This window comes from Lynx rufus, unplaced genomic scaffold (assembly GCF_022079265.1).
Source record: "Lynx rufus isolate CCGP_SWC_20201006 ecotype Redwood Valley unplaced genomic scaffold, mLynRuf1.p SCAF_43, whole genome shotgun sequence".
Taxonomy (NCBI): Eukaryota; Metazoa; Chordata; class Mammalia; order Carnivora; family Felidae; genus Lynx; species Lynx rufus.
In genome coordinates this window covers 589,216-614,061 of record NW_025814860.1, presented here as the reverse complement: position 1 = coordinate 614,061, position 24,846 = coordinate 589,216, and the positions used below count along the sequence as shown (strand labels likewise).

Here is a 24,846-nt window from a genome sequence, read left to right as displayed (position 1 = left end):
CCCCTCTCAACCAACTCCAGAAGGTAACATAATAACAATTTATAGAAACATTTTTACCACATTTGAACAAAATACAATTTCATCCATAATCTTCAAACTCGTTTTCCACTTTCCAGGGAGTCCAAGCTCATATCCTTGTTCAGAGTTTAAAATACCCTGTTTTAAGTATTTCCTTGTCCAGACAAGTTCTTGCTTGCCTCAGTAGGGTCTGCAAGCTTACACGAGAGCACGCTAACTCTCAGTCCACCCCTTGCTCTATGTGATAAAAAGAACTGCAGGGAGAAAAGAGAGAGAGAGAGAGAGAGAGTTAACTTTAAAAACCACCACGTATAGGGGCGCCTGGGTGGCTTGGTCGGTTAAGCGTCCGACTTCGGCTCAGGTCATGATCTCGCGGTCCGTGAGTTCGAGCCCCATATCGGGCTCTGTGCTGACAGCTCAGAGCCTGGAGCCTGTTTCGGATTCTGTGTCTCCCCCTCTCTCTGCCCCTCCCCTGTTTATGCTCTGTCTCTCTCTGTCTCAAAAATAAATAAACATTAAAAAAAATAAAAAATAATAAAAAAAATAAAAACCACCACATATATAAAGTTGAAAACCAGTGAGCACAAGAGAGCCGCGACGAGCTGTTCTGCAGGTGTGAGCATACACCTGAGAGAGTCCCGGTCCCAGGGCCAGTTTGGAGAGAAATTACAGATGTGGCTCCTGATGCTGATTTTGTAAAAATCTATGTTATTTGTTTCATGACATTTCTCTTTGGTAGGAAAATTGGAGTTTCAAATCCAGTACTTAACAAAAAGAAGGGTTTAAAGTGTCTTCAAGGGGCACCCGGCTGGCTCAGTCAGTGGAGCATGTACCTCTTGATCTCAGTGTCATGAGTTCAAGCCCCACATTGGGTGCAGAGGTTACATGCGTACAATCATGCATAAAATAAAGTGTGTCAAGCCAGCAGCTGTGACAGATGTTAACCCGTGGTGGCGACCTAATCTGTCAGGCTATGGGGACGTGGTGATGTGCTTTATTGATAACAACGTCTCCCTTCTGACAATAAAGCACCTTCACCAACATTTTATTTAACGCAGGGCAGAAGGGCACATCAGCTAGCTGGTTTACTTTCAAAGACTACTAGGAAAAGACTCCTGGCAGGAAACACTGCGAGACTGAACTGGGCAACGAAGCTCCGTGGGCACCTTCCCATGGAGCGTCCCCACCCCCCTCCCCCAGTCGGGGTGCGGCTGGCCGGAGCGCTGGAGCTGCCTCATTCGGCAGCACTTTTCAGGGCCTTGATGGAGCGGTTTTTAAGTTGCAGGAAACAGATAGTGAAGCAAATAGTGGTCCCGCTCGGAGAAATCCAGATAAACTCCATCTGGGTGAGGACTCGACCACTCTGCCCTGCAGAAGGACCACTCTGCAGGTGCACAGAAGCCCGCTTCAGCACTGCTGGTAGCCTGCCTTTATGCCTCTTCTCCCGGTTCTCCTCTGAATTCATTCAGGGAGGACACATTCCTGGTTTCTTCACTAACGAATGAATTGAATTAAATCTGTGATGTGTTCATTTTATTTTTGTATGACAGTCATGGCTTTACCCTTTTTGGAAATCATTTGACACTAACATCAGACTTAAAAGGACCTGTAGTAATATCACCATGTGTTTTAAAACATTAAAATACCTTCTTTTGAAATCCCTCCAACTAAACCATTTGAAGTAGCCATAGTTTTGTTTGTTTGTTTTGAAGGAGAGAGAGAGACAGAGAGAGAGAGAGACAGAGAGAGAGAGAGGCAGGGGCAGAGGGACAGAGAGAATCCCAAGCAGGCTCCACACTCAGCGCGGAAGCCAGTGTGTGGGGCCCGATCTCACGAACCATGAGCTCATGACCTGAGCCAAAATCAAGAGTTGGACACTCAACCGACTAAGCCCCCGCAGGCACCCCTATTTTTAATTGAAATATGCATATACAAAATATCCCATCTGTACAACAATACTTTTTGTCATTTTTTAACTGATTTAAAATAATTGATAAATTGTATTTGATTCTCAAGATCTTTATTACATTTTTTTTAGTTTTTTTTTAATGTTTATTTATTTTTGAGACAGAGAGAGACAGAGCATGAACGAGGGAGGGTCACAGAGAGAGGGAGACACAGAATCTGAAGCAGGCTCCAGGCTCTGAGCGGTCAGCACAGAGCCCGACGCGGGGCTCGAACTTACGGACCGTGAGATCATGACCTGAGCCGAAGTCGGCCGCTTAACCGACTGAGCCATCCAGGCGCCCCAAGATCTTTATTACATTTTGTATTATGATCATTTTAACTTTTTAGTTTATTTCTGAGAGACAGACAGAGAGTGAGCAGGGAAGGGGCAGAGAGAGGGGGAGACACAGAATCCCAAGCAGGCTCCAGGTTCTGAGCTGTCAGCACAGAGATCAACACGGGACTTGAACTCACAGACCATGAGATCACGACCTGAGCCAAAATGGGCCACCTAACTGACTGAACCACCCAGGTGGCCCTGTGATATGACCATTTTATATCTGCTTAAAATCTTTGTTCAATCTGACTTAAATACTTTTTAAAAATATTCTTTGGGAAGGTACAATATTTACTTGAGAGCAATGTATTGGTATGTTTGAATTGAGTTAGGAAAACTGCAAGTAACTTGCCATGAATTTAAATTGATCAAATTCATTAGCAACTTGCACCTCATATTTGGAGGGAAAACAAAGTCGGTCATAGATCTGAGTATGTTCTGAGTTGGGAACGGACAGTATTCACATGGACCCATGCTAATGGTGGAAGAGACACAGCATATCCTTGCAATTTCCCCCTTAGGCCTAGCAATGAAGAAGTCTCAAAGCAAGGTCCTAGAAATATCAGTGAGACCATAGGTAACTCCATGTCGGTAACCCACTCGGATATGCTTGAGGCCACAAGGAAAGAAGCCACTGGAAAATGGGAACACCTGCTTCTGAGGCTGGGCTGGTGGAGATGCAGTGTTCTCAAAGACTATTTTAGAGTCTCTGTGAGATCACAACTACTTCCGTGATTATACTAAGACGCGGTTGGCCTTTTTATTCTCATTCTTCCACAGAACACACGGTGGTTTTCCAGAGGCTATGGAACATGAGATGACGACATTGCAGACTGTTAAAGGAATGTGTGCTCATGAACGTGTTTTAGGTTGTTCTCGATGTTACGTCCTCGTGCAGTAAATACAGACAGATATAATTCTCTGAAAGAGGAGCTTAAAAACTTTGAAGAGTGTGAAGGAGAAAACTTTTCAGACTGGCAGAAGGAGAGGAGTCACGTAGGCTGCAGCCCTATCTCACCTGTGACCTGGCACAAGTAGCAGTATTTCTTGGTCCCATTTTCCGCATTTGCAAAACAACAGGAGTTTGTCTCAGTCCCCTTTCCCCTTGAATACTAAGATTCTGTGACACCACCCCCTCCCCCCAATGCTGAGGCCCTGCTCTGGTTAGAGCAGCAGGACCACAGCGTTTTAGAGGGTCACAGAGGCTGAGTGGCGGGATTAGAGTTCAAACCCGGAGACTGTGTAGCCCCCCGCACCCACGCATGTGACCGTGCCATCCAGTTCTGCTTACTGAATTGAGGGGCACTGCCACACAGGTGGGGCAGGGCGAGGACCAGCTTTGACAGCCCAGCGCACTGCCTTGGAGTTAACCTTACATATAGTGTCTTTGTTGGTCTATTTCTTTCTCTCTTTCTTTTAAAGATCCTATTTTTAAGTAATCTCTACACCCAACGTGGGCCTTGAACTCACAACCCTGAGATGAAGAATCCCACCCTCCACCGACTGAGCCAGCCAGGCACCCCTTGCTGGTCTATTTCTTTGGTGTCCTGTGGAGTCCCTTTATACTTTACGGGAAAAAAAAAAACAAAACAACAGATGACTTGCATTGTTTCCACAGTAGCCAAGTCCTTCTGCACATGTGGAATTGGGCATTAAAAATAACAAATTCCCGAACTTTCTAGGTCTTACTCTAGGATTTTCTTATTACTTGAATATACAGAGTAACATAGTACTGTAAAATATACTAACTTTTAAGTAAAGTTTGCTTCTCTCCAGAAGAAATTGCCACTTCAGCGCTGTTTTCTGTTCATCCGTCATTGTAAGAAACTCATTCACCTGGTTAAAACGATCAAACACACATTTCCGAAGTCTGTATAAATAACTCATCTTGACAGCAATGTGGAGCTTCACTTTGCTCACTTGACTGGGATTTTATTCACACAAGTGACAGCTCAATTCTCTAAATGGAGGAGAGGTCAGAAAGGCTCTGAAGGAAACCCCTGAAGGGAGTCAGGTGGCTCAGTCCAGAAAACTCCCCTTCACAAACTAGAAACCGCTTGGGGCCGAGGTTTAATGGTAAACTTCAGGAGCGGGTTCTCACCATAGAAAACACATGCCTGTCATCAAGCCCACACGCCCCTAAATATCTGCTGCCATCCCGATGGAGGCCACCGTGTGCGCTGACTGCATCGGGCTCACTTTGCGCAGCTGGTCGTGGCGCGTCGCCAAACCCTCCTTCTGTCTCACCACCGATCGGCACCCCCCAATGCGCTGTTCTGCCCACTGTGACTACAGACAGAGAAGGTCTTTCTCCACTGCAGCCAACAGCCTCCAACACTATTCCCAGCAGCAAGACAGCGGTGATTGGCAAACGTGCAATTATTTCTTCACTAAAGCAATGTGTGTTTCCATCAAGACTGATTTTTTCCCCCAGACCTCTTTATTAATGACTTAATTTCTATCAAATGTCCACTGAAATAACCTATGTTCGGGGGAAGAGAATTCAATCTGGAATTATTTCTAAACACACGTTCCTTTCTGCTACTTACCGTGCAGCCTAAAGTCTCCTCTGCAACACCTCCCGTGAGGCTGCAGGCATGGAGGGTGCCTGTGTGGTCAGTGACATCAATTAGCAAGTGGAAGCTGAGAAAAACAGATTTAAGTTCCAAAGAATCTCGGTGGCAAGTAGGGCAGGTGCCGGATGCTTCCTTCATAACGTATCCACAGCCCGAGCTGAAAAGAAACAAAGACAGTGATAACAGGTGAGGGCGTAAATGACCAACCTGATCTCTAGCTGAAGAACCACGTTCCCTTAAAAGTCTAAAGCAGAGTAAGGACTTCTGGAGCCCTTAGAGCAGTGCAATGCCAGACGGACGGGCGAAGCAGGCAACACCACAATTTGCGGTCAATCCCATTTTCCACTGCCCTGCATCCCCCTGCTGGGGCTCCTTCACCCCCTCCCTTCTGCAGACAGCGGCAGGACCGGCTCTCAGCCCTGGAAATCTGTCACGGCCTATTCCTTGACACTGCAGGTACGTCCGTCTAGTCTCCCTGGCTCAGGGCGCTGAGGGCAAGGATCATGCCCTGTCCCCGGAAAGCCCGGGTTCGACAAATGCTCACATGATGCTTCTGTACTAGGCCTCCACATGTTGACAGAAAAATCCTAGGGGTGGTCAAGTTCACACCCTGAATGCTGTCAGTACTGCCAGGAGCCCACTCTTCTCTCTTTAGGGGAATTACAGGCTGTTCCATATGTTTGGAGCAGTCTGCTTTAGCCACGTGGAACAGAAAGACCGACAAGTTTCTCAAGTGGAGGGGCGATCTGAAGACGGTGCTTTCTTGTCTGGGCACGTATCACTTTTAAGCTAAATTTCAGATGCTTTTCCTCACGTATCAATATTAAAGATGTAGGAAAAAATGAGAAAGACATTAAAATTTTCAAAAAGTTTTTGAAAAATATTTTTCAAAAAGTAAACACCTGACATACATTGCCACCTCCACACTGGTTTTTTTTCAACTTTAATACCAAATCATAAAATGTTTTTAAAATCCATAGATCAGTATCCTGACTGTGGTGGTAGATACACAAAGCTACACATGTAATAAAACCACATAGAACTTCACACACACACACACAAATGACTGCATGTCAGTCTGGTGAAATTTGAATAAAAATCATCAGATTGAATTAATATCAATACCCTGGCTACGATGTAATACTATAGTTTCATAAAATGTTACCATCGGAGGGAAGTGGAGAAAGTATCCATGGATTCTCTTTATTAGTTCTTACAACTCCATGTGAGTCTACAACTATCTCAATAAAATTTTCAATTACAAAAATTCATAGTAACGTCCTAGATGTTTCTTGCTAAGCATCTTTTGGCTAAGATTATTAAATCTACTGGGGTTTGCTTTTGTACAATAACTTTGACCTAGGAGAGGCTAGAAATCATATTTACCATGTGGCTGAAAATAATTTTTTTTAAGAGAGAGAGACGAGGGAGGGCAGAAAGGAGAGAGGGAGGGAGGGAGGGAGGGAGGGAGAGAGAGAGAGAGAGAGAGAGAGAGAGAGAGAAATACCACAAGGAGCAGAGACACAGAGAAGTAGGGCTCGAGCTCATGAACCATGAGATCATGACCTGAGCTGAAGTCAGATGCTTAACCGACTGAGCCACTCAGGCGCCCACAGCTGAAAAGAATTTTTTTTTAAATGCTAAGGGCATCTGAGTGGCACCGTCTGTTGAGTGTCTGACTCTTGATCTAGACTCAGGTTGTGACCTCACGGTTTGTGAGTTTGAGTCCCAAGTCGGGCTCTGTGCTGAGGGTGTGGAGCCTGCTTGGGATTCTGTCTCTCCTTTGCCCTGCCCCTCCCCCATTTGTGGGTATGCACATGTGCTCTCTCTCTCTCAAAAATAAACAAGGAAAAATTTTAAATGCTGTCACTTGTCATCTCAGTTCGAAGTTTCTGGCAGTATTATATCTTTTTATTTTGTGACTACAGAAACACAGCAAATCAAATTTTACCTTAAAAGACAATTATAGGGGCACCTGAGTGGCTCAGTCGGTTAAGCAGCTGACTCTTGATTTTGGCTCGGTCATGATCTCATGGTCATGAATGGAGCCCCACATCACACTGAGCATGGAGACTGCTGGATTCTCTCTCCCTCTCTCCCTGCCTCTCTCCCTTGCTCTCTCTCTCTCTCTCTCAAAATAAATAAACATTAAAAAAGAGAGAGAGAGAGAGAGAAAGCTTGGGCGCCTGGGTGGCTGGGTTGGTTGAGCGGTCTGACTTCAGCTCAGGTCATGATCTCACAGTTTGCGGGTCTGCGCCCCGTGTTGGGCTGAGCTCTCAGCACAGAGCCCGCTTTGGAGCCTCTGCCCTCCTCTCTCTGCTCCGCCTCCATTTTTGCATGCTCTACCTCTCTCTCAAAAATAAATATTTTAAAAAAAGGAAATTTTTGCCCGGCTAGCTCAGTCGGTAGAGCATGAGACTCTTAAAAAAAAGGAACTTTTTGTTTAAAGGCAGTTATAGGGGCACCTGGCTGGCTCAGTTAGTGGAGTGTGCCACTCTTGACCTCAGGATTATGGGTTTGAGCCCCACACTGGGTATAGGGATTACTTAAAATCTTTTTTTAAAGGCAATTATTGGGGCACGTGGGTGGCTCAGTTGGTTAAGCATCTGACTTCAGTTGAGGTCATGATCTCGCGGCTTGTGAGTTCGAGCCCCACGTCAGGCACTGTGCTCAGAGCCTGGAGCCTGCGTGGGATTCTGTGTCTCCCTCTCTCTCTGCTCCCCACTCATTCACTCACTCTCTCTCTCTCTCCAAAGTAAATAAACATTAAAAAAAATTTAAGGCAATTATAATCTTTCAATCTAAGTAGTCTGTCTTGGAAATTTAAGTATGGGTTATTCATTTATACCTTTCGTTCAAATATATAACCACTGTTATTTCAAAGAATATCTTTAACTTTCGTAGGGCTTAAAATTTATTGACGTTAGTTGGTCTTTATTTCTTACAAGAATGACTTTGCTGACAGTAATAGGTCTGCTTACCATCGGCGTCGAACGACAGTTGTGGTTGCACCATCAATGTTCAGTGTAGAAATGTGAGCATAAAGAATCCCGTAGAAAGGGTCAGCTTTCCCTTCATTCTTCAAAGCTTTTACCTTTAATTGTTCAACTGTATAGACATCAACTATTGCATTTACTAAAAATAAAAAGTAATTAACAGCTCTCTATGTATTCGAAGAACTCCGAAAGATTATATCCAAATAGAAAAACTATAAAGTTCAAATGAGAACGTGTAACAGTCTCAGTTAAGTAACAGAAAAATTATTATATCTGCTATATTAAACCTGATTATATAAATGGACATAACAACAAAAAAAAGCAAAAAAAAAAGGAAAAGAATGGCAATTTTAATTCATTTTATTTCATTGAAGACTTTCTGGTCATCAGAAGACACCAGTAAAAGCGTGGGAAGGCAAGCCTCAGAGTGGGGCATGCTAGCAACCTTAGAGGATAAAAAGGACTCCTATCTACATACATAAATAATTCTTAAAAGTAAGAAAAAGACAGTCAACTCAAGTTTGTAGCTCCCATGAGATTGGCAAAAGGTTTTAGAAACCTCTAAAAGTTTTATACAACCTTTGAGAAAGTGGAAATATAGCAGTTACAGAATAAGAATATGGTATCTTTTACTGTGTAAAACAAAGTACTTCCTTTTAAAAATCCAAATAACATTTAAAGGTCGCTTACAACTTATGGAATCTTTCAGATAACTGTCGATTTCACCATCCAGAGGATTTGTTTCTTTATTCTCTCTTATAAAATTCAACAGGATGTTAGCTTCTGGTGTATCTTAAATCGAAAATGCACAATAAATGAAAAACAATGGATCACTTTTTAGATAACTGCAAGTGACCCAAAATGATTTTCAATAAGTAAAGGCATATGAAAACATAAATAGGATATTGTGCAGCCATCAGCAGTCTATTCAGTGAAGAGATGTAGACCAGACATTGTTAAAGGGCAGCTTACAAAACTATGTGGAACAATTTCCTTTAAATTAAATACACACACACACACACAGATATGCAAGGTTATCTGGAAGAGTATGTATCAAAGAAATGATTCTCTTGTAAAATAGTAGGAGTATAGGTGTCGTTTTCCCTTTTTGCTTTTAGTATTTTCTGAATTTTATATGCATTTCTTTTCTGATCAGAAAAAAATTTTTAAGTTTATTTGAAAGTCTTGTTCCTCGACTTGGAATACAAGTATTCTCAGGAATAGTCAGAACGTGTACCAGAAGGTTTCCATGTGACCCCGACACCTTCAGCCCAAGCCCCCAACCTCCAACACCTGACGGCCTTTCAGCCCTCCCTGACCGACTCCAACACTCTGTAGACCTGCCATTGCGGGGGCCCCTCCCCACTGAGCCCCGGGGCAGAGGCAGGCACTTCTCCTTCGCTCCTGTTCAACCAGGAGTCCTATCACTGAGCTTTCACAGAACCATCCTGAAATTCCTTGTGAGCAGGGCTTCTGCCTTTCCAGCCCTGAGGCTCTCATACCCAGTATAGGGACTGTCCTTTCACTCATCTGACCATCCATCCATCGTGTCCGGCCTTGTTCCAGAAAGGACTCACGTCATCTCAGTGCTTGGCAAATAAAAGGCATTCAACAGATATTTGTAAGTGAGTGAGTGAATGAATGCATGTTTCAGAACCACGGACGGAACTGTGGCACTGGAGACAGGGGCAGGGGCTGGACCGGGGTCACAGAAATCCAACCACGACCCCCCACCCCCACCCCCTACCCCCCCTGCAGGTGTGGCTATGAAGATCCCTGCCGACGACAAGGTTCTCAGGCCTGTGTGGTGGACACTCACAGGGCAGAGAAAGCCATAAGCAAAGCTAGGATGACAGTTTAAGCCAGTAGAGGTTTTTAATTTCTACTTGGCTGGTATAGCCCAGGAAATTAGAAATAAGGGTGATTAAATATGCACATGAGGCACGCCTGGGTGGCTGAGTTGGTTAAGTGACCTACTTCAGCCCAGGTCATGATCTTGTGGTTCGTGAGTTTGAGCCCTGCGTCAGGCTCTGTGCTGACGGCTCAGAGCCTGGAGCCTGCTTCAGATTCTGTGTCTCCCTCTCTCTCTGCCCCTCCCCTGCTCATGTTCTATCTGTCTCAAAACAAACAAACATTGAAATTTTTTTTGAAATATGCACATGAAAATTCACACACCCTCCTGAGTACTCTCCTTTTCTCTTTGAGAAACAGGTGTCTCTTCACTGTCTATTCACAGCATCAATACAGGTGATGCTGGCATTGCTCAAACACTTTGACATTTCACCTTTGCATCTGTTTTCAGAACCAAATAGACAACATCCATTGAATATGTGTCTCATTAACTTAGCTTTGAGTTTTGTCCTAATGAGCTTGATAACCTTTTCCAACAGACAAACCCAAATGTCTTTTAGAAATTTTCCCAGGCCTAATTTACCCTTAAAGGATGGAGATTTCTTAATCATTGACATTACTCTATATAATACTATTAAAACTATTAATATTGATAAATTATTAAAAAATAATAAACCATAGTATTCCTCTCAAGGAAAGAAATGGAAAGAAAAGGAACCAAAGAGTGCAGTCTTGTCTTAAATGTTGACAATAGATCACAGTTGTGCCACCATCGGTTTATAAAAAGCAGATAGAGCGATCCTTTTAGTTCATAGAAAATTCCACCCTCGGCTCCAAATCCTGACCTGGTTCCCCTTCCCTATGACCTCTCATTAGCCTATAAAGCCTTCTTGAGACCCACCCTCCCCTCTGACCTTGACACCTCCTCCTGCCTGTGCTCCGTCAGCTGCAGCCACACTGGCCTCCTTGCTGTTCCACCCACAAGCAGGCTCCGTCCAGCCTCTGGGCCTTTGCACTGGCTACTCCTTTGCCTGGCGCTCTTTCCTGTGGTTAACCCTCTCACTGCCTCACCACGTCTCTGCTCAAATGTCACCTTCCCAAGGAGGCCAACCTTCCCTATACCCACCATGTCATTCTGGCCCCTCCTGACCCCATTCCTCTTTTTCTTCTTAAATACTTCATAACCCACAGATGTGTTATCTTTGTTGTTTCTTATCTCTCTCTCCTGCTAGACCGTGAGCATCACGCGGGCAGAGACATTTGTGTTTTGTCACTGGACCCCAGGAGAATTCCTGGCACACAGCATGTGCACAGCAGATGAGATCTCAACGAAGGCAAGCCAGGGCACATCACGTCACCTTCCACGACACCACTTTCAGGGACACGGCGTCCCTGGGCAGATGTGCAAGGTCCAGTGCACTTACGGAGACAACAGAGTCTTGTCGCTTTAGGTCATACTTTAAAAAATTCTGCTAATGGTTTGCTCAAAGACAGAAAATTGCTTTGTAATTCCCGGTCAGTGTCGATGCTCTGTTAGTGGCCGGCAGAGTGAGCTGCTGTTCGAGAGGGAAGGCTGTCGTATTTACATCTTCCTGAGATTGTGAAGGGTCATTCCGGCTCTGGTGCCAGGCTAAGCATTCTATCTGCAGTACAAAGTGCTCTGAGGGTCCTTAAAGGCACCAACCCCTCACGTCTCCCCAGATCCCGCTCCCCAGACTGCATGCTGGAATAAACTGTGACTGCTTTCAACATCCACGCCTGTGGGCCTTAGGGGTATTTCATTCATGCTATGAACTAATGATACTATGTATATGTTCTCAGTACTCCAGTATGAAATTATTTGAATATAGTAAAACTGAATTTATTTTTAAAACAGAAATTTAGGTAATCCGATCAATAGCATTGATCTCTCAGAAATGATTACAAGGGATGATGCTCTAAAAATGAATCTAGTTTTCACATTTCTTTAGTAAAGACAGCAAAGAGACAGCTTGCTGCAAATTTAAGAAATATAGATGTAAAGCAGATAAAGCAGTTTTCACTTTTAATTCAAATGAAATCCAAGCACTGTTTTCATTCTTAAATATACTGCACAAATACTGAAATGTGTCAGACAGACATTTCCAAAGGGATAAGAAATTTCAGATAGCCTTTTACCTGGATTAGTTGTAATAATGGTTTTTGAGATTACTGTTGCTGTCATGCAGTTCCGAAATTTGTCAAAACTTATTCTTACATCTGAGGCAAATATTACTGTTTAGGGGGAAAAAGCCATTTTAAAATTATTATGTGTGGGGGGGGTATAAAAAATGACAAACAGTGAACACAAGCATCACAGTATCATACCTGTTTCTCGTGGCATCCAGCTCTGTGCAACTAGAATAGATTCATTATCCCAACTGCATATTTTTAAAAAGAAACAAAAGTCAAATACATTAGGGAAAACTGGCAGTGACCACTTTATTTACCAAAAAAAGAATGTCCTAATGGCTGGAGTTAACGATTCCCCAAGTTATCAAGGCACAAGTTAAGGATGCTGGCTTCTCCTGCATTTTGCAGGACACACGGTCTATTTCACAAAGCATTTAACAACTGCGTGATAAATCATTCCTTTGATACTATTCATCTTTAACAACTTCTGCCCCATCAATTCCATCTTTGCCCACTACTTAGGTCACTCCAGGCGAGTTAGAACTGAGTCACTACAAATTGAAAGCCTTTAAAGTCTCTCTGTCAGACCATTAAGAGGGGGCTCCCACATTGGATAAACTGTTCAGGAGACCTGATGGGTTGAAGGCCTGTTTCACATTAATGGTTTTTGTGGTTTTTTTTTTTTTTTTTTTTTTTTTTTGGTGCCCTGGCTTCTGGTGTCTAGATAATGCCACGTCCTACCCTACGGTGCCCCAGGTGCAGCCTGGGACAACACTTGCTTTTCTACCATCTTCCCACAGCCTGACTCCAGGACGCTACCCAGGCAATCAGGGAAAATCTGGCTGGTTTATTACCAATGGGACCAAATAAATCATTGTTTGTTATAAAGCAGAGAACAAGAATGAACCAGTCACAGTGGAGTCCATCTAAACAATCCCGTGCTGCCTACAGATCTCATTTTAAGTTAATCTTACAGCACAGAGTGTAACAAGTCAATGTACAAGAGCAAAGTCTCCAATAATTATTTCTCTCCAGTCATTACCCCTCTCCTACTATGAAATCCATCATCTTTTTGGTGAAACAAAAGCATTCTGTCTTGGTGATAACAGCAGGGATTTCAGTTTGGAACAGAGGTGGGAGGTTACCATGTCATTGTAAAAGAAGACTCCGTCTCATCATAGAGTTTCACCTCACACCTCTGGCCTTTTCTTCGGTCTGAAGTTGTAAAGTATTTTGGTTCTCCAACCTTAGGAATTGAAGGAAATAATTACTCTTCACCTATAGTTGTAGAGGTACTTAAATGTTTGTTAATGGAAGTACTCAAATCTTTATCTTTTAAATATCAAATTAAAATATCAAAATAGAAAGAATCACTACTATATACTTGGTGATTTTAAAAGAATCTTCTATCTAGGGGTCATCTGAATGGCTCAGTGCAGCCTGCTTGGGATTCTCTCTCTCTCTGTCTCTCTGTCTCTGTCTCTCTCTCTCACACACATACACACACACACACACACACACACACACACACACACAGTTTTAGAAAGCATCTTCTGGGGTGCACACACACAGTTTTAGAAAGCATCTTCTGGGGTGCCTGGGTGGCTCAGTCAGTTAAACGTCCGGCTTCGGTTCAGGTCATGATCTCACCGTTCGGGAGTTTGAGCCCCACATCAGGCTCCGTGCTGACAGCTCAGAGCCTGGAGCCTGCTTCAGATTCTGAGTCTCCCGCTCTCTGCCCCTCCCTCTCCCCCCGCTCTCAAAAATAAGCAAACATTAAAAAAAATTTTTTTAACATCTTTTATCTAAACTAGGTATATTTAGCTGAAGTTATAAGTTACACACTTTGATTAAAGAGAGACACAGAAATATGTGCTTTAAGACTATGGGATGTTTTCAACATGTCAAAAACCATGCTCCAAGACAAGCCCCTGGGTGGCATCTAGGTGGACTCACTGAGGATAGAAAGTATATTTTCAACACCCTGTGATCCCCGTGGCTTGGCTCAGAGCCTGGCATGGAGTATAAGTGACTGAATGAGCTCAGTCTTCCAAGGCCTCAGCAACCTCTTCTTGCTAGCACAGGTATGGTATCAATGCCTTCTTTGCCGCCTCCATAGGGATAAGGTGGTGAGGACCAAATGAGGGACGTATGGGAGGGCACTTTGACCCCCATCTCATTTGACCCACATTGCGGAGAAGAAGATCACGGAAGTGGAGGTAAGCTCAGGGGCCCTTCTGTCCCCCCAGGGAGTTCTCAAATTTAAGAGCAGGCCCCTCTGACAGCCGCACAGCAGTGGCCCAAGCATGGGCGGCCAGCCAGCTGCTCCTTAAGCTACTGTCACCACTGCATCTCCCGGCAGGGCTGAGCTCCGGGGGAAGGAGCTGAGGAAAGACACAGCTGCCAGCAATAGAGCAGGATCTAGAAGGAAAGTCGGAGGAAAGCACAGCCTGAGGAGGACAGAGGTCTGCCGCACCACAGCACACGAGAGAATTGCAGGAAAAGGCCTCTAAAGTGAAGAGAAAGAGGTAAGAGAGAAGAGAGAAAGGGTTAAACAAAAATGTGAAGAAAAGGAAATGAAAGAGGGATGGAAGCAAAATGGCAGAAGAAAGAATGGGAAAACAAAGAGGTAACATCATCCCAGAAAAGAGAGTACCAGACCCACGGCGGTTAAGCAGGAAAAGCTGTTGCAGGCTTCTGTTTATACTCGATACTGAGTTTTAGAGAATTCTTACTACATTGTAATATAATGGCATTATATGGAATTGCAGGGAAATTGAGATCATATTTCGCCTTTACCTAAGAAGCTAAAATTGCCCAGGGCGCCTGGGTGGCTCAATTGGTTAAAGGTCTGACTTAGGCTCAGGTCATGATCTCAGGGTTCATAAGTTCAAGCCCTGTGTTGGGCTCTGCGCTGACAGCTTGGAGCCTGGAGCCTGCTTCAGATTCTGTGTCTCCCTCTCTCTGTCTGTCTGTCTCTCTCTCTCTCAAAAATAAGTAAACATTGAAAAAAAAATTTTTTTAACAAGATAAATTGCCCAGAAAGGGATCTCTCCAATTTAAAAAAATTTTTTAAATGTTTATTTGTTTTTGAGAGAGAGAGACAGAGCATGAGTGGGGCAGGGGCAGGGGCAGGGGCAGAGAGAGGGAGACAGAATCGAAAGCAGGCTCCAGGCTCTGAGCTGTCAGCACAGAGCCTGACGCGGGGCTTGAACTCAGGAGCTGTGAGATCATGACCTGAGCCAAAGTCGGATGCTTAACTGACTGAGCCACCAAGGCACCGCTTCTGTTTTTCAATATTTTCATATAGGGTATTTATTCCTCTGATCTGAATTATATCGAGGGCTCACTATGTGGCAGGCACTGTGCTAGGCTGGGGCTAAGGTGGACAGCAAAGCAGACGTGGCTTCACCATCACAGGTCTGTCAACAGGGAGAATCAACCCTGTCATTTAATACAGAAAAGCAATGAGCAATTACTTACAACATTATCTACATTATCTTCAATACCCAGGGCTATTTCATATATATACATATACATATACACATACACATACACATACACATACACATACACATACATATACATATACATATACATACACATATATGGTCTTTGACTATCATCACTATATATACTGAGGAATTGGTCTTGCTCCTTTCATCTTCTTCGTGAGCTTTTTTTAGTGAAACTTTTTTTTTTTTTTTTGGTAGGCTTCACACCCAGCACAGAGTAGCTTAAACTCATGACCCTGAGATTATGACCTGAGCTGAGATCAAGAGTCAGATGCTTAACTCACTGAGCCACCCAGGGGCCCTGAAACCTTACTTTTGAGATCTCCCTCTAAATGCCTGCCAAGTGACTAGTCTGACCAACAGTTTGAAACTCACTGCAGCAACTGTGAGAGAGAGAGATGATGATGTGCCGTTGGTGAGGGGCTCCGCAGCCCCCCACGATGCCTGCATTAGGTCACAGACCGGCCACACAGTGGATATTCTCACCCCCATCTCAGGATATCACGAGCACACACACGAATGGACGACATGAGTTTTCCAACTTCCACTCCTTCAGGAGACTTCCTGCAGATCTTCAAGTCAATGAATTTACCCTTTCCATTCGTGTCTTTATTTAAGCCAAGTATGAAAAGCTCTCGTACAGTTAGTAGATCATTTATGGGTGTGCTGCATTTCACACTCAAATATGATTTTCTTTTGCTACTCACTCACAGATAAAATGCTACTTTGATGTTGATGAGAACGTGTACCATTTTCTGAATTCAAGTGACTATGGATCAAGAAAATTTACTCCAACTGGTTAATACTTTCCAAACAGAAATGCAGTGATAGGACTCCCTGCCAAAGAGAGGTTGGCTTTGTTGAGGCTTTAACTCACCGACCTCACAGCTGCAAGCACGTTAATAATCTTTCCATCCAGACTGTGTCCATTTGCAACAATATCACCCAGTGAATAGTAATCACGAGAGTCTTTAATAGGTAAGTATATCAGAGCAAGGAGCTTGGTGTCCACTTCATAACTGGAACAAACTTTTACGGTGGAGTGATTCTCACTGAGCAATAGTTTACAGTTGCTAAATTGTAAACACACAAATAGTTAAAATCAAGTGACTTTCTAGTAGAAAAATATTTCCAGGTTCACATTAAATTATCTTTTTGCTTGTGACTTAGACTATATCAAGACAATTTATACCCTCAGAAACAGTGAAAAATGTTGTACAATATTTTTTGTCTAAAATGTATTTTCATTAAGAAAATGTTCTGATGACCAATCCGTGCCCGAGTTGTAAGCATACGAGTTTCTGACCTTGCCCAAAACTCTGAGCTTCTGTTTTGTTCTCTGTGAAAGAGGGGCATAAAAGTACTGTAAAATGTCGGTGGGGGTGTCCCATCATTGCCATCTCTTGACACCCCCTGCCCTGCCTGCATCAGGACCGTGCACAGACTTCCTCCAATGATGCTCTCTGTGGAATAGATGCCCAACATCTACATACTGAACTTGAATTGAGGTGCGCTCCCCATGCAGCCAATCAACTCCCAAGTCCCTTCCGGGAGCCTCTGTCCAGCCCTCTAACCCAGGCCCTCTTCCCATACCCCCCCTACTTCTGCAGGGTTTTATCTTATCACTTCTCGCCCCAACTACTGCTTTGTCTCCTAAGCTTCCTTCCCCGCTCAGGTAGCTGAAGTGATGTTCCTTGACCACAAATATGAACATATTCTTTCCCAGCTCAAAGACCTTCTGGGCTAGCCATCGCCAGAGAATGAAGTTGGTAGGCAGGCAGGCAGAGCTGCCTGTGAGGTTTCTCTGCTCTTCTCTCCAGCTTTCCCTCCCACTGCTCCCTGCCCTTGCCCTGTATTCCAGCCACATCAGATACTAGATGATGAGAGTGACACGTACACCTGCACCCGCACTAGTTTTTAGACCAAATATAGTCAAATAGCAACAGTTTCCTATGCTTCAACCTACTATTAATTGTTCTGGAAAATGCCAGGAGGTTTCATGCTTGTTCCCTCTACCAAAAATGCTCTTCCTCCTGACCCTCCCTCCATCCATTCATCCGTTCATTCCATAAATATCTGCCGAGAGCTATTATGTGCCAAACCCTAGTCTAGGCAGAGGGAATACAGTGGTAAGAAGACGGACAAGACCTTTGATCTCATGGAGCTCACAGGTATGAGTGGGGGACAGACAGCAATGAAATCATTTCAGATCGCAGGTTATGATGATAAGGGCAAAGGGCGAGGTCCCAGCGAGGGACTGGCAGGGCCACTAACACAAAGTAAACGGAGAAGGCCTAAGGAGGTGGCGTTCAAGTGTACACTTCACTGAGGAGAAGGAGCAAGCGTCCAAAGCAGATGAGAGGAGACTGCTCTGTGCAGAGGGAAGTGAAATGCATGTGGTGTCGGTGCACGGAGCCCAGTGTGTTCAGAAAGTGGAAAGAGAAACGAGAACTGGGGTCTGGTATATGGCGAGGACAGAATGGAAGGGGGGAGGGTATGTGTGTAGTGGGACAGAGTCCCACTGACAGCCCTGTACCAGCCTCACCTTTCTCTGGAGAACCGTCCTCCATCAGAAATGCCAGCAGCGGGGAATGGAACGCCGCCAGTGGCCTGCGAACACGGGGCCCGAAGCCCACTGCCCTTCCTTCAGGGGTGCCACTCACGTTCCAGAGCTCCCTCCTGGCTCCGGTCGAGCCGCCTCTCTGCTCTACCCTGACCCTAGTGTTACAGGCGGCCCCTGACAGCCACCACCTGCACACAAAAGCTCCTCCTGGTTCTGCTTCCAGACAACACGAACTAAGAGAGTAAGGCATGTAGCCAGAGTCGTACCTTTTGGCTATGACACATATACTGGACTTACAAGATTTAGCTCTCCTTCCTGTTGCTCAGCTTTAATGTGACTAGAGTCAAATTTGTCTAAATGTAAGCACGAGAATAAAGGTAACAAAGCCAGTTTTCATGTACTCCTGTATCAACGTCCATTACTTCACAATCAAAGGTAAATACTGTGAGGAAGAACTAAACTTCTAATTTTTAGGCTGAAGCCTCTACCCTCATTAAGCCCTCTGCTAACCTGACGCACAGGCACTTAACAGCGACGGTCACTCTCGCACAAAGGTGTTGACTCTGTGCTGGAATATTTACCCAGGAGTTGCCGGGCTGAACTTTTCTTCTCTTTCTAATTCCTTTCGTTGGATGAGAGGATTTTCAATGATCACTACAAGAGGAGGAAAAGATACTATCACAGAAGAGTAACTAGATAAATAAAGAACAGGTGTTCCTAACAATGAACATTACAATGTTATTTCTAACTTGAGTCAGTGTTACACATCCTTCATGGTCCTTTTCTTACCGCACGGTGAGGCACAGAAGCCCAGGGTTTGACCATCAATTTGATCCCAGATGACATTTCTTGTGTTTTGGGTTTCAATCCCAACTGATGACCTGTTTTAACGTTGCTTTGTTGACTAGTCACACTCAACATGTGATCTGGTCATGACTTGCCCTTCCATAAATCCTATACTTTAAGTGAACTTCACCCCATTCACTGTCGCCTTGGGAAACGAGAGCCTTGGGGCAGAAAGAGCGATACAAAATCCACCTCCTGATTTCAGTTCCACAACTCATCAGCTTTATGACTTAACATTTTAGGGCTTCTGTTTCCTCATTATGGTCTACATGAGACCTCTCTGTGCCGTTTTGCGAATTCCTCACACAACCACTCCATGATGATCCCTTTTTACAAATAAAGAAGTCACAGAGGTTAAATAACTTTCTTAGGTTTTATATCTAGAAAGTAGTAGAGCTAGACTTACACTTGTTGGTCCAAAATTTGTAATCTTTTCACTCCACCACACTGAGATCCTACTTAGCTTTATCATTATCGTCAACCTTAATGCCTTCAGAATCCCTTATCTCATTCACCCTCACACCCATCCACATATGGTTTAAAACCAAAATATATCTTGAGCTCCACATAACTAACGTACTGGCATTCATCCAAGAAATGTTTCTCACTGTCCTGGGCCCTGTGAAGTTTGCACAGTTTTCTGCCTTCAGAGTCCACATGTTATCACTCAGTTACAGAGACACTACAAACAACGCTGCCAGCTCACAAGACAAGGGAATAAATGTACGAGTAGGTGCTAAGCCACAGGAACACGTAGTACCCTGCTGGATGCCGCAGCACTGGAGAGGAATAGTTCAATTATGTGCGCTACTCTTCCCCTTTTTTTCCTACCACGAAAGAGGGCTGGTGTACGTGTTGTCTCCCGCACGAGGCTGGAGCTGGCACCCAGCGGATGACAAAGTTCTGCACTGACACCAGGCGCACAACCTCATTTAACACTCACGAGAATCTACAGGGCACTAATGTATAGTTGAGGCTCAACAAGGTTAAGAAATTTCCTCAAAGCCATGATGTAAATAAGTGTTGGAACCAGGATTTGAACCCAGATCTGTTTCCAGAGTCCTTGTTTTTTAGTACAGTACACTGGCCCATCAGAGGGATCCTGGGATGGGCAAAGGATACCAAAGACTTGGTATTTGAATCTGAAAGCAAAGCTTCTTAAAGTCCCATTAAAATTCAAACATTATGTTTTATCAAAAGCTACCTGGCAGCCTTATCATGTTTGCGGAAAGACAAGTGGCTATCGCTACAACAGGTATTGACGCAAACTCAAAAAGGAAAGAAACCAAAGATCGTAAAGCTACCTGGTAAAAATACGGGAGTATCACATTAATGGATTTCAAGCAATGAAAAGCTGCACGCCTTCCTTCTGATAAGGTTCTTGAGAATTAGGAACCGTGTTTTATTTTGACTCCCTCAAATACATCACAGGAATAACAGTCTAACAGAAACAGTTTAAGAACCAATGCCCACTTACCACACTCTCCAATCCTAAAGCTGTCAGAAAGAGATCTGATATAGCCTTCGCTGCCCCAGGACGCTGCATTTACAAAATGGGCTGGTGAGTCCCGAATGGTAAAACTGAAAGTGTACCTCTCGGATCCAACATCTAAGGGAAACCAATGCTTTCATGTTTCAAATGAAAACTCTTAAGTTTGAATAAACAGGATTATTATGATAACAAACATACTCAAACACATGGTAAAAATATTATTTCAGATACAAATTCTACGATGTTATGCCTGTATGAATCTCAAAGCTGCCAGTCGGTAACTCCCCTCACGACTGACCCCTCTGTTCTCTTTCCCCAGTTATCTGTGGATTTCGAGGGAAATGACACATAGGCTTGAACCATACAGATAGTAGCTTAGGTTCTGCAATTTCTCTCTTACTGATATTATTTTAAACTAAGTCATAATTCAGATCTAAATTACTTCAAATAAATAAATGTGTGCTACCAAATGCGCCACTAGGGGTCAGCAGGAACATCCTTTCCTCCTTAAATAAAATTTCTTCCCTGCTTTTTTGCTGATTAAAAAAGCAATACAACCATGGGATGCCTGGGTGGCTCCGGACGGTAGAGTAACCAATTCTTGATTTTGGCTCAGGTCAAGATCCCAGGGTTGTGGGATAGAGCCCCGCGTCAGGCTGTGGAACCTGCCTGGGATTTTCTCTCTGTCCCTCTCCTAAACTCACTCTCACTAAAACAATTTTTTTTTTAATTTTTTTTTAAAAAGTGGGGCACCTGGGTGGCTCAGTCAGTTAAGCAACTGACTTTGGCTCAGGTCACGGTCTCATGGTTGGTTCGTTGAGTTCCAGCCCCATGTCAAGCCGTGTGCTGACAATTTGGAGCCTGGAGCCTGCTTCAGATTCTATCTCCCTCTCTCTCTGCCCAACACCCACCCCCCCCAAAAAAAAATAAACATTAAAAAAAATGTTTTTAAATACAACCTAACATTCATGTATAAATTACAGGTATCTACCAAACTGTTATTAGCGTTTACCTTCGGGAAGGAGACTAGGTTCAGAAGAGCTGGGGGCTGAATTAAAAAGTTCATTTTTCAACTATATAACCTTCTGTAACTGCTTGAATTTTTAGTGAAAACATATTAATACATGTGTAATGTTTCCTTAAAGTCAGTAAGCACGCCTTGTCTCCAAAAGGAGTTTTGTGCATATACGCATAAAGAGTAGTCAAACACCACAGGAACAGCTCTCTACCCTCACAGTCTGATAGGTAAAAATTGTATTTCACTGTTGTGATTTTAGCAAATGTTTAAATACTGACATTTTTCTAATTCATGTATTTTAAGTTATTCCTTTTAGAGCTTAGAAAACAGATATATGGATTTGCTCAAACTATTCAAATGATAATTCTATCTAATTAATCATGATGAAATAAGTGAAGGTGTAAGCAAGCATGGGTGCAAAATGACATCTTCATTATTTACATCAAACTTAAGAATACCGCATGAAATACGGGTGCCTGAGTGGCTCAGTCGGTTGAGCGTCTGACTTCGGCTCAGGTCAGATCTCACAGTCTGCGAGTTCGAGCCCCTCCTCGGGCTCTGAGCTGAGCGCTCGGAGCCTGGAGCCTGCTTCCGATTCTGTGTCTCCCTCTTTCTCTGTCCCTCCCCCACTCACGCTCTGTCTCTCTCCCTGTCTCAAGTATAAATAAACGTTAAAAAAAATTTTTTTTTAATTCCATGAAATAAAAGAAAGCTACCATGAGTCAAAAAAAGATAGGCATAATTACTCAGGTGATTCAAACAAAATTTCTGTCTAATGAGAGCTCTGACCTCCCTCCAGCGGTCCAGAAGCACTCAGACTGCAACCTTTAACACGCAGCACTGACGTTTGAAAAGCTAACAGTAATGCGTCGCTAGTTTTGGCGTTTTATATGGTATTGTTCTGTGTCACCTACAATAGTTTGAAAACGAGTTGATTTTGAAAATCTAATTTTAGTCTTGGATTATGTTTTCATAGTCCTAAAAGCTTTACATAGGTCAAACAACTCAGTGAGAACCACTAAAACCAAAGGTAACTGTATTTTCCGCATACAAAAAATGGATTTTTTCCACTGGGTGGTCTGGTTGAATAAACATGCAGATGTGCTGCTGGACTTCTCTCCCTCAACACGACTCTATCATGACACATCCGTGCTCAAAACCCCTGTCCTTTGTCATGTTCTGTCTTAGCTGTACCTGTGTATGTGCACCTCTGAGGCTGAGAGTGATCGTTAAGGTAGAGTCCTTACTATGGCCACACAGCTGTACATGTCATTAAAAATGATTTTAACGTCCTTCCACATATGGCCTTAAATCAAGTACTTTACCATACAATAGAGAGCATGGCCATTGCCCTCAAGGAGTTCAATGGGCATGAGAGGTTCAATAACTTAAATATACTTTGTTGCAGTCATAAGCCACACTTGATGAAAAATGAAGCAAAGAGTCAACCAGAACTCAGCTTTTTCTGTCTGGAAAGCCTTTGACATCTGTTTTCCCAATAACTATACCAATTATTTTCTGAAAAACAAAAGGGTTATAGAAGACAAATATTAAACACAGATGTAGATGGTAAATTTAATTTCATGGACTTGTTATATTTTACTGGCTCTAACAAACATTTTTGACTAGGAGCCATTTAAATAGATTTACTCCAGACAAACATCTAAAAGAACTTCATAAATGTTCAATTCCACGAGGAATAGTACGAAGCAATAAGACAGTTAACTGCCACTGCAAATATAATCATTTAATACTTAGCAAGTTTCTACTTTACTTTCAATCACTAGGTGGAGCGCAGTCGCTGCGCATTGCTATCCATTCTTACTGAATTCATTCAAAACACATGTATATACAGTTTTATTTGCCACGGTCTTCAAAGCTTTCCTTAATATAGGACTTTCTAACAAGCCACATAAAATTGCTTAGCTTTGTAATCCAAACACGCTAAACGGTAATATAAATTTGATTGTAACAAAACTTGTATATTAATGCTAATAAATCTATGCTCTGAAGTCGTAGATCTTAACCTTAAAGATATTAACATCTCCCTAAACATTTTAACGTTCTCTTTAGTGACTACCAAAGAAAAATTGAAAAAGTACTTTAAGAAATAAAAATGTTTTCCTGAAAAGATAAATCTAAACTTACATTACTAATTCTAGCAGCTGATTTTAAGCCTGCAATAATCTGTTACATTTAAAATATGTTCAAACTTTCAAGACTACCACATTCTAGCTGAGCTATTAACTAGTCTCACTACTTTTAGACACACTGCTATTTCTTAAATTCCATATGCATGCAGATCTCACCAAATTTTGTTGTAAAAATACACCTAATGGAAATATCGAGTACAACTTTCTAACCGATGAGGAAATTAACAAATAGCTTACCTTTCAAGAAACACTATAACAGCAACAATTATTTTTTAACATTAACAAACTTCTCATTACACATTATTACAGTTACAAGTAAATTTAATCCCATTTTAAGAAACCGGGTTTGTAAATGCCAGATATAAACAACAGATTTGCTAGGGCAGGGAAGGTAAGGGGGTGTGACTACCTTACGATAATAGGATTCCATCTAGATTTTGTTTGACTAAATAAGTCTTCGTATATTTGAAATGATGGACTCCCCCTGCAGCCCTTCAGTAAAAAATGAATTTTCACATATTTCACAACTGTATCTGTCGTGTACCTTTAGGTCATAAAAGGAGCCTACTGATAAGTATTTAAATGTATAACTTAAGTACAGTTTGGTCAGAGAATAGATCTTGCTGAGTAAAAATGTTTTAATTTTATTATGCTAAATTGGAGCTGTTAGTAAATATTTAATTAAAACAATACAACTAAACTTGATTATTTTGAACCATTGCTAATCATACCTACAATGTCCTACCCTCTGACCAAAAGAAAGACTAATTTTCATGTCGCTGACATAAATTCAAAGCGGTTTCGGGGTACCTAATATCTAATAATGGTACTGATGCAGTGAGTATCTTGTCAATTATATAAGCACGTGTCAAGTCAATAATGTTGATGGAATATAATGTTACCAAATAGTTTCATTAGAGACCCAAACCACTAGATCTTAAAACCTACCAGGTTAGCCATATTTGGATACAGATCTGCAAGTGCCGTGAAGGTCTTTGATGCAAAGGAGTTGGCCATTCTTCTACCTACATTTTAGAAAACATAACTTGAATGCATAAATTAAATAACTGAAAAAACCATGAAAAGTGCCAAGATTTTAAAAAATCGTCTAGGAAAGCCTCAGATATTTTATTCAGTCTTTGGGAAAAGTTTCTATTTTAACAGTGATACATAAGTCAGTACAGATCAAACCTGTAAAAAACAGGTTTCAAAAAGTCCTTTTACAGTTTTGAATGATATAGTTAGGTTGTAATTTTTAACTTCCACTTCCCAGAAACATGTAAATTTAGCAATTTTTGAGCACCCTGCAAGTTTAGAGTTTCAGGTAAAGATGATTCAATGGGACACTTGCAGACTTAAATATTTATTAGCATAAATCCTACT

At 42.7% G+C, this 24,846-nt stretch overlaps 1 protein-coding gene across 1 annotated transcript; it reads right to left on the bottom strand.

Annotated features, from left to right (window-relative positions):
- Nucleotides 1-161: 161 nt before the first annotated feature.
- MEIOB (meiosis specific with OB-fold) lies at nucleotides 162-24,480 on the bottom strand. The gene is made up of 13 exons (XM_047098058.1): nucleotides 24,412-24,480; nucleotides 22,771-22,828; nucleotides 20,278-20,409; nucleotides 18,536-18,608; nucleotides 16,269-16,464; nucleotides 13,022-13,122; nucleotides 12,072-12,124; nucleotides 11,883-11,978; nucleotides 8,565-8,666; nucleotides 7,860-8,013; nucleotides 4,852-5,035; nucleotides 4,052-4,138; nucleotides 162-272 (listed from the first exon to the last, which is right to left on the bottom strand). The coding sequence occupies exons 1-13, from the start codon at nucleotides 24,478-24,480 to the stop codon at nucleotides 162-164; spliced, it is 1,416 nt and encodes a 471-aa protein (XP_046954014.1).
- Nucleotides 24,481-24,846: the final 366 nt, after the last annotated feature.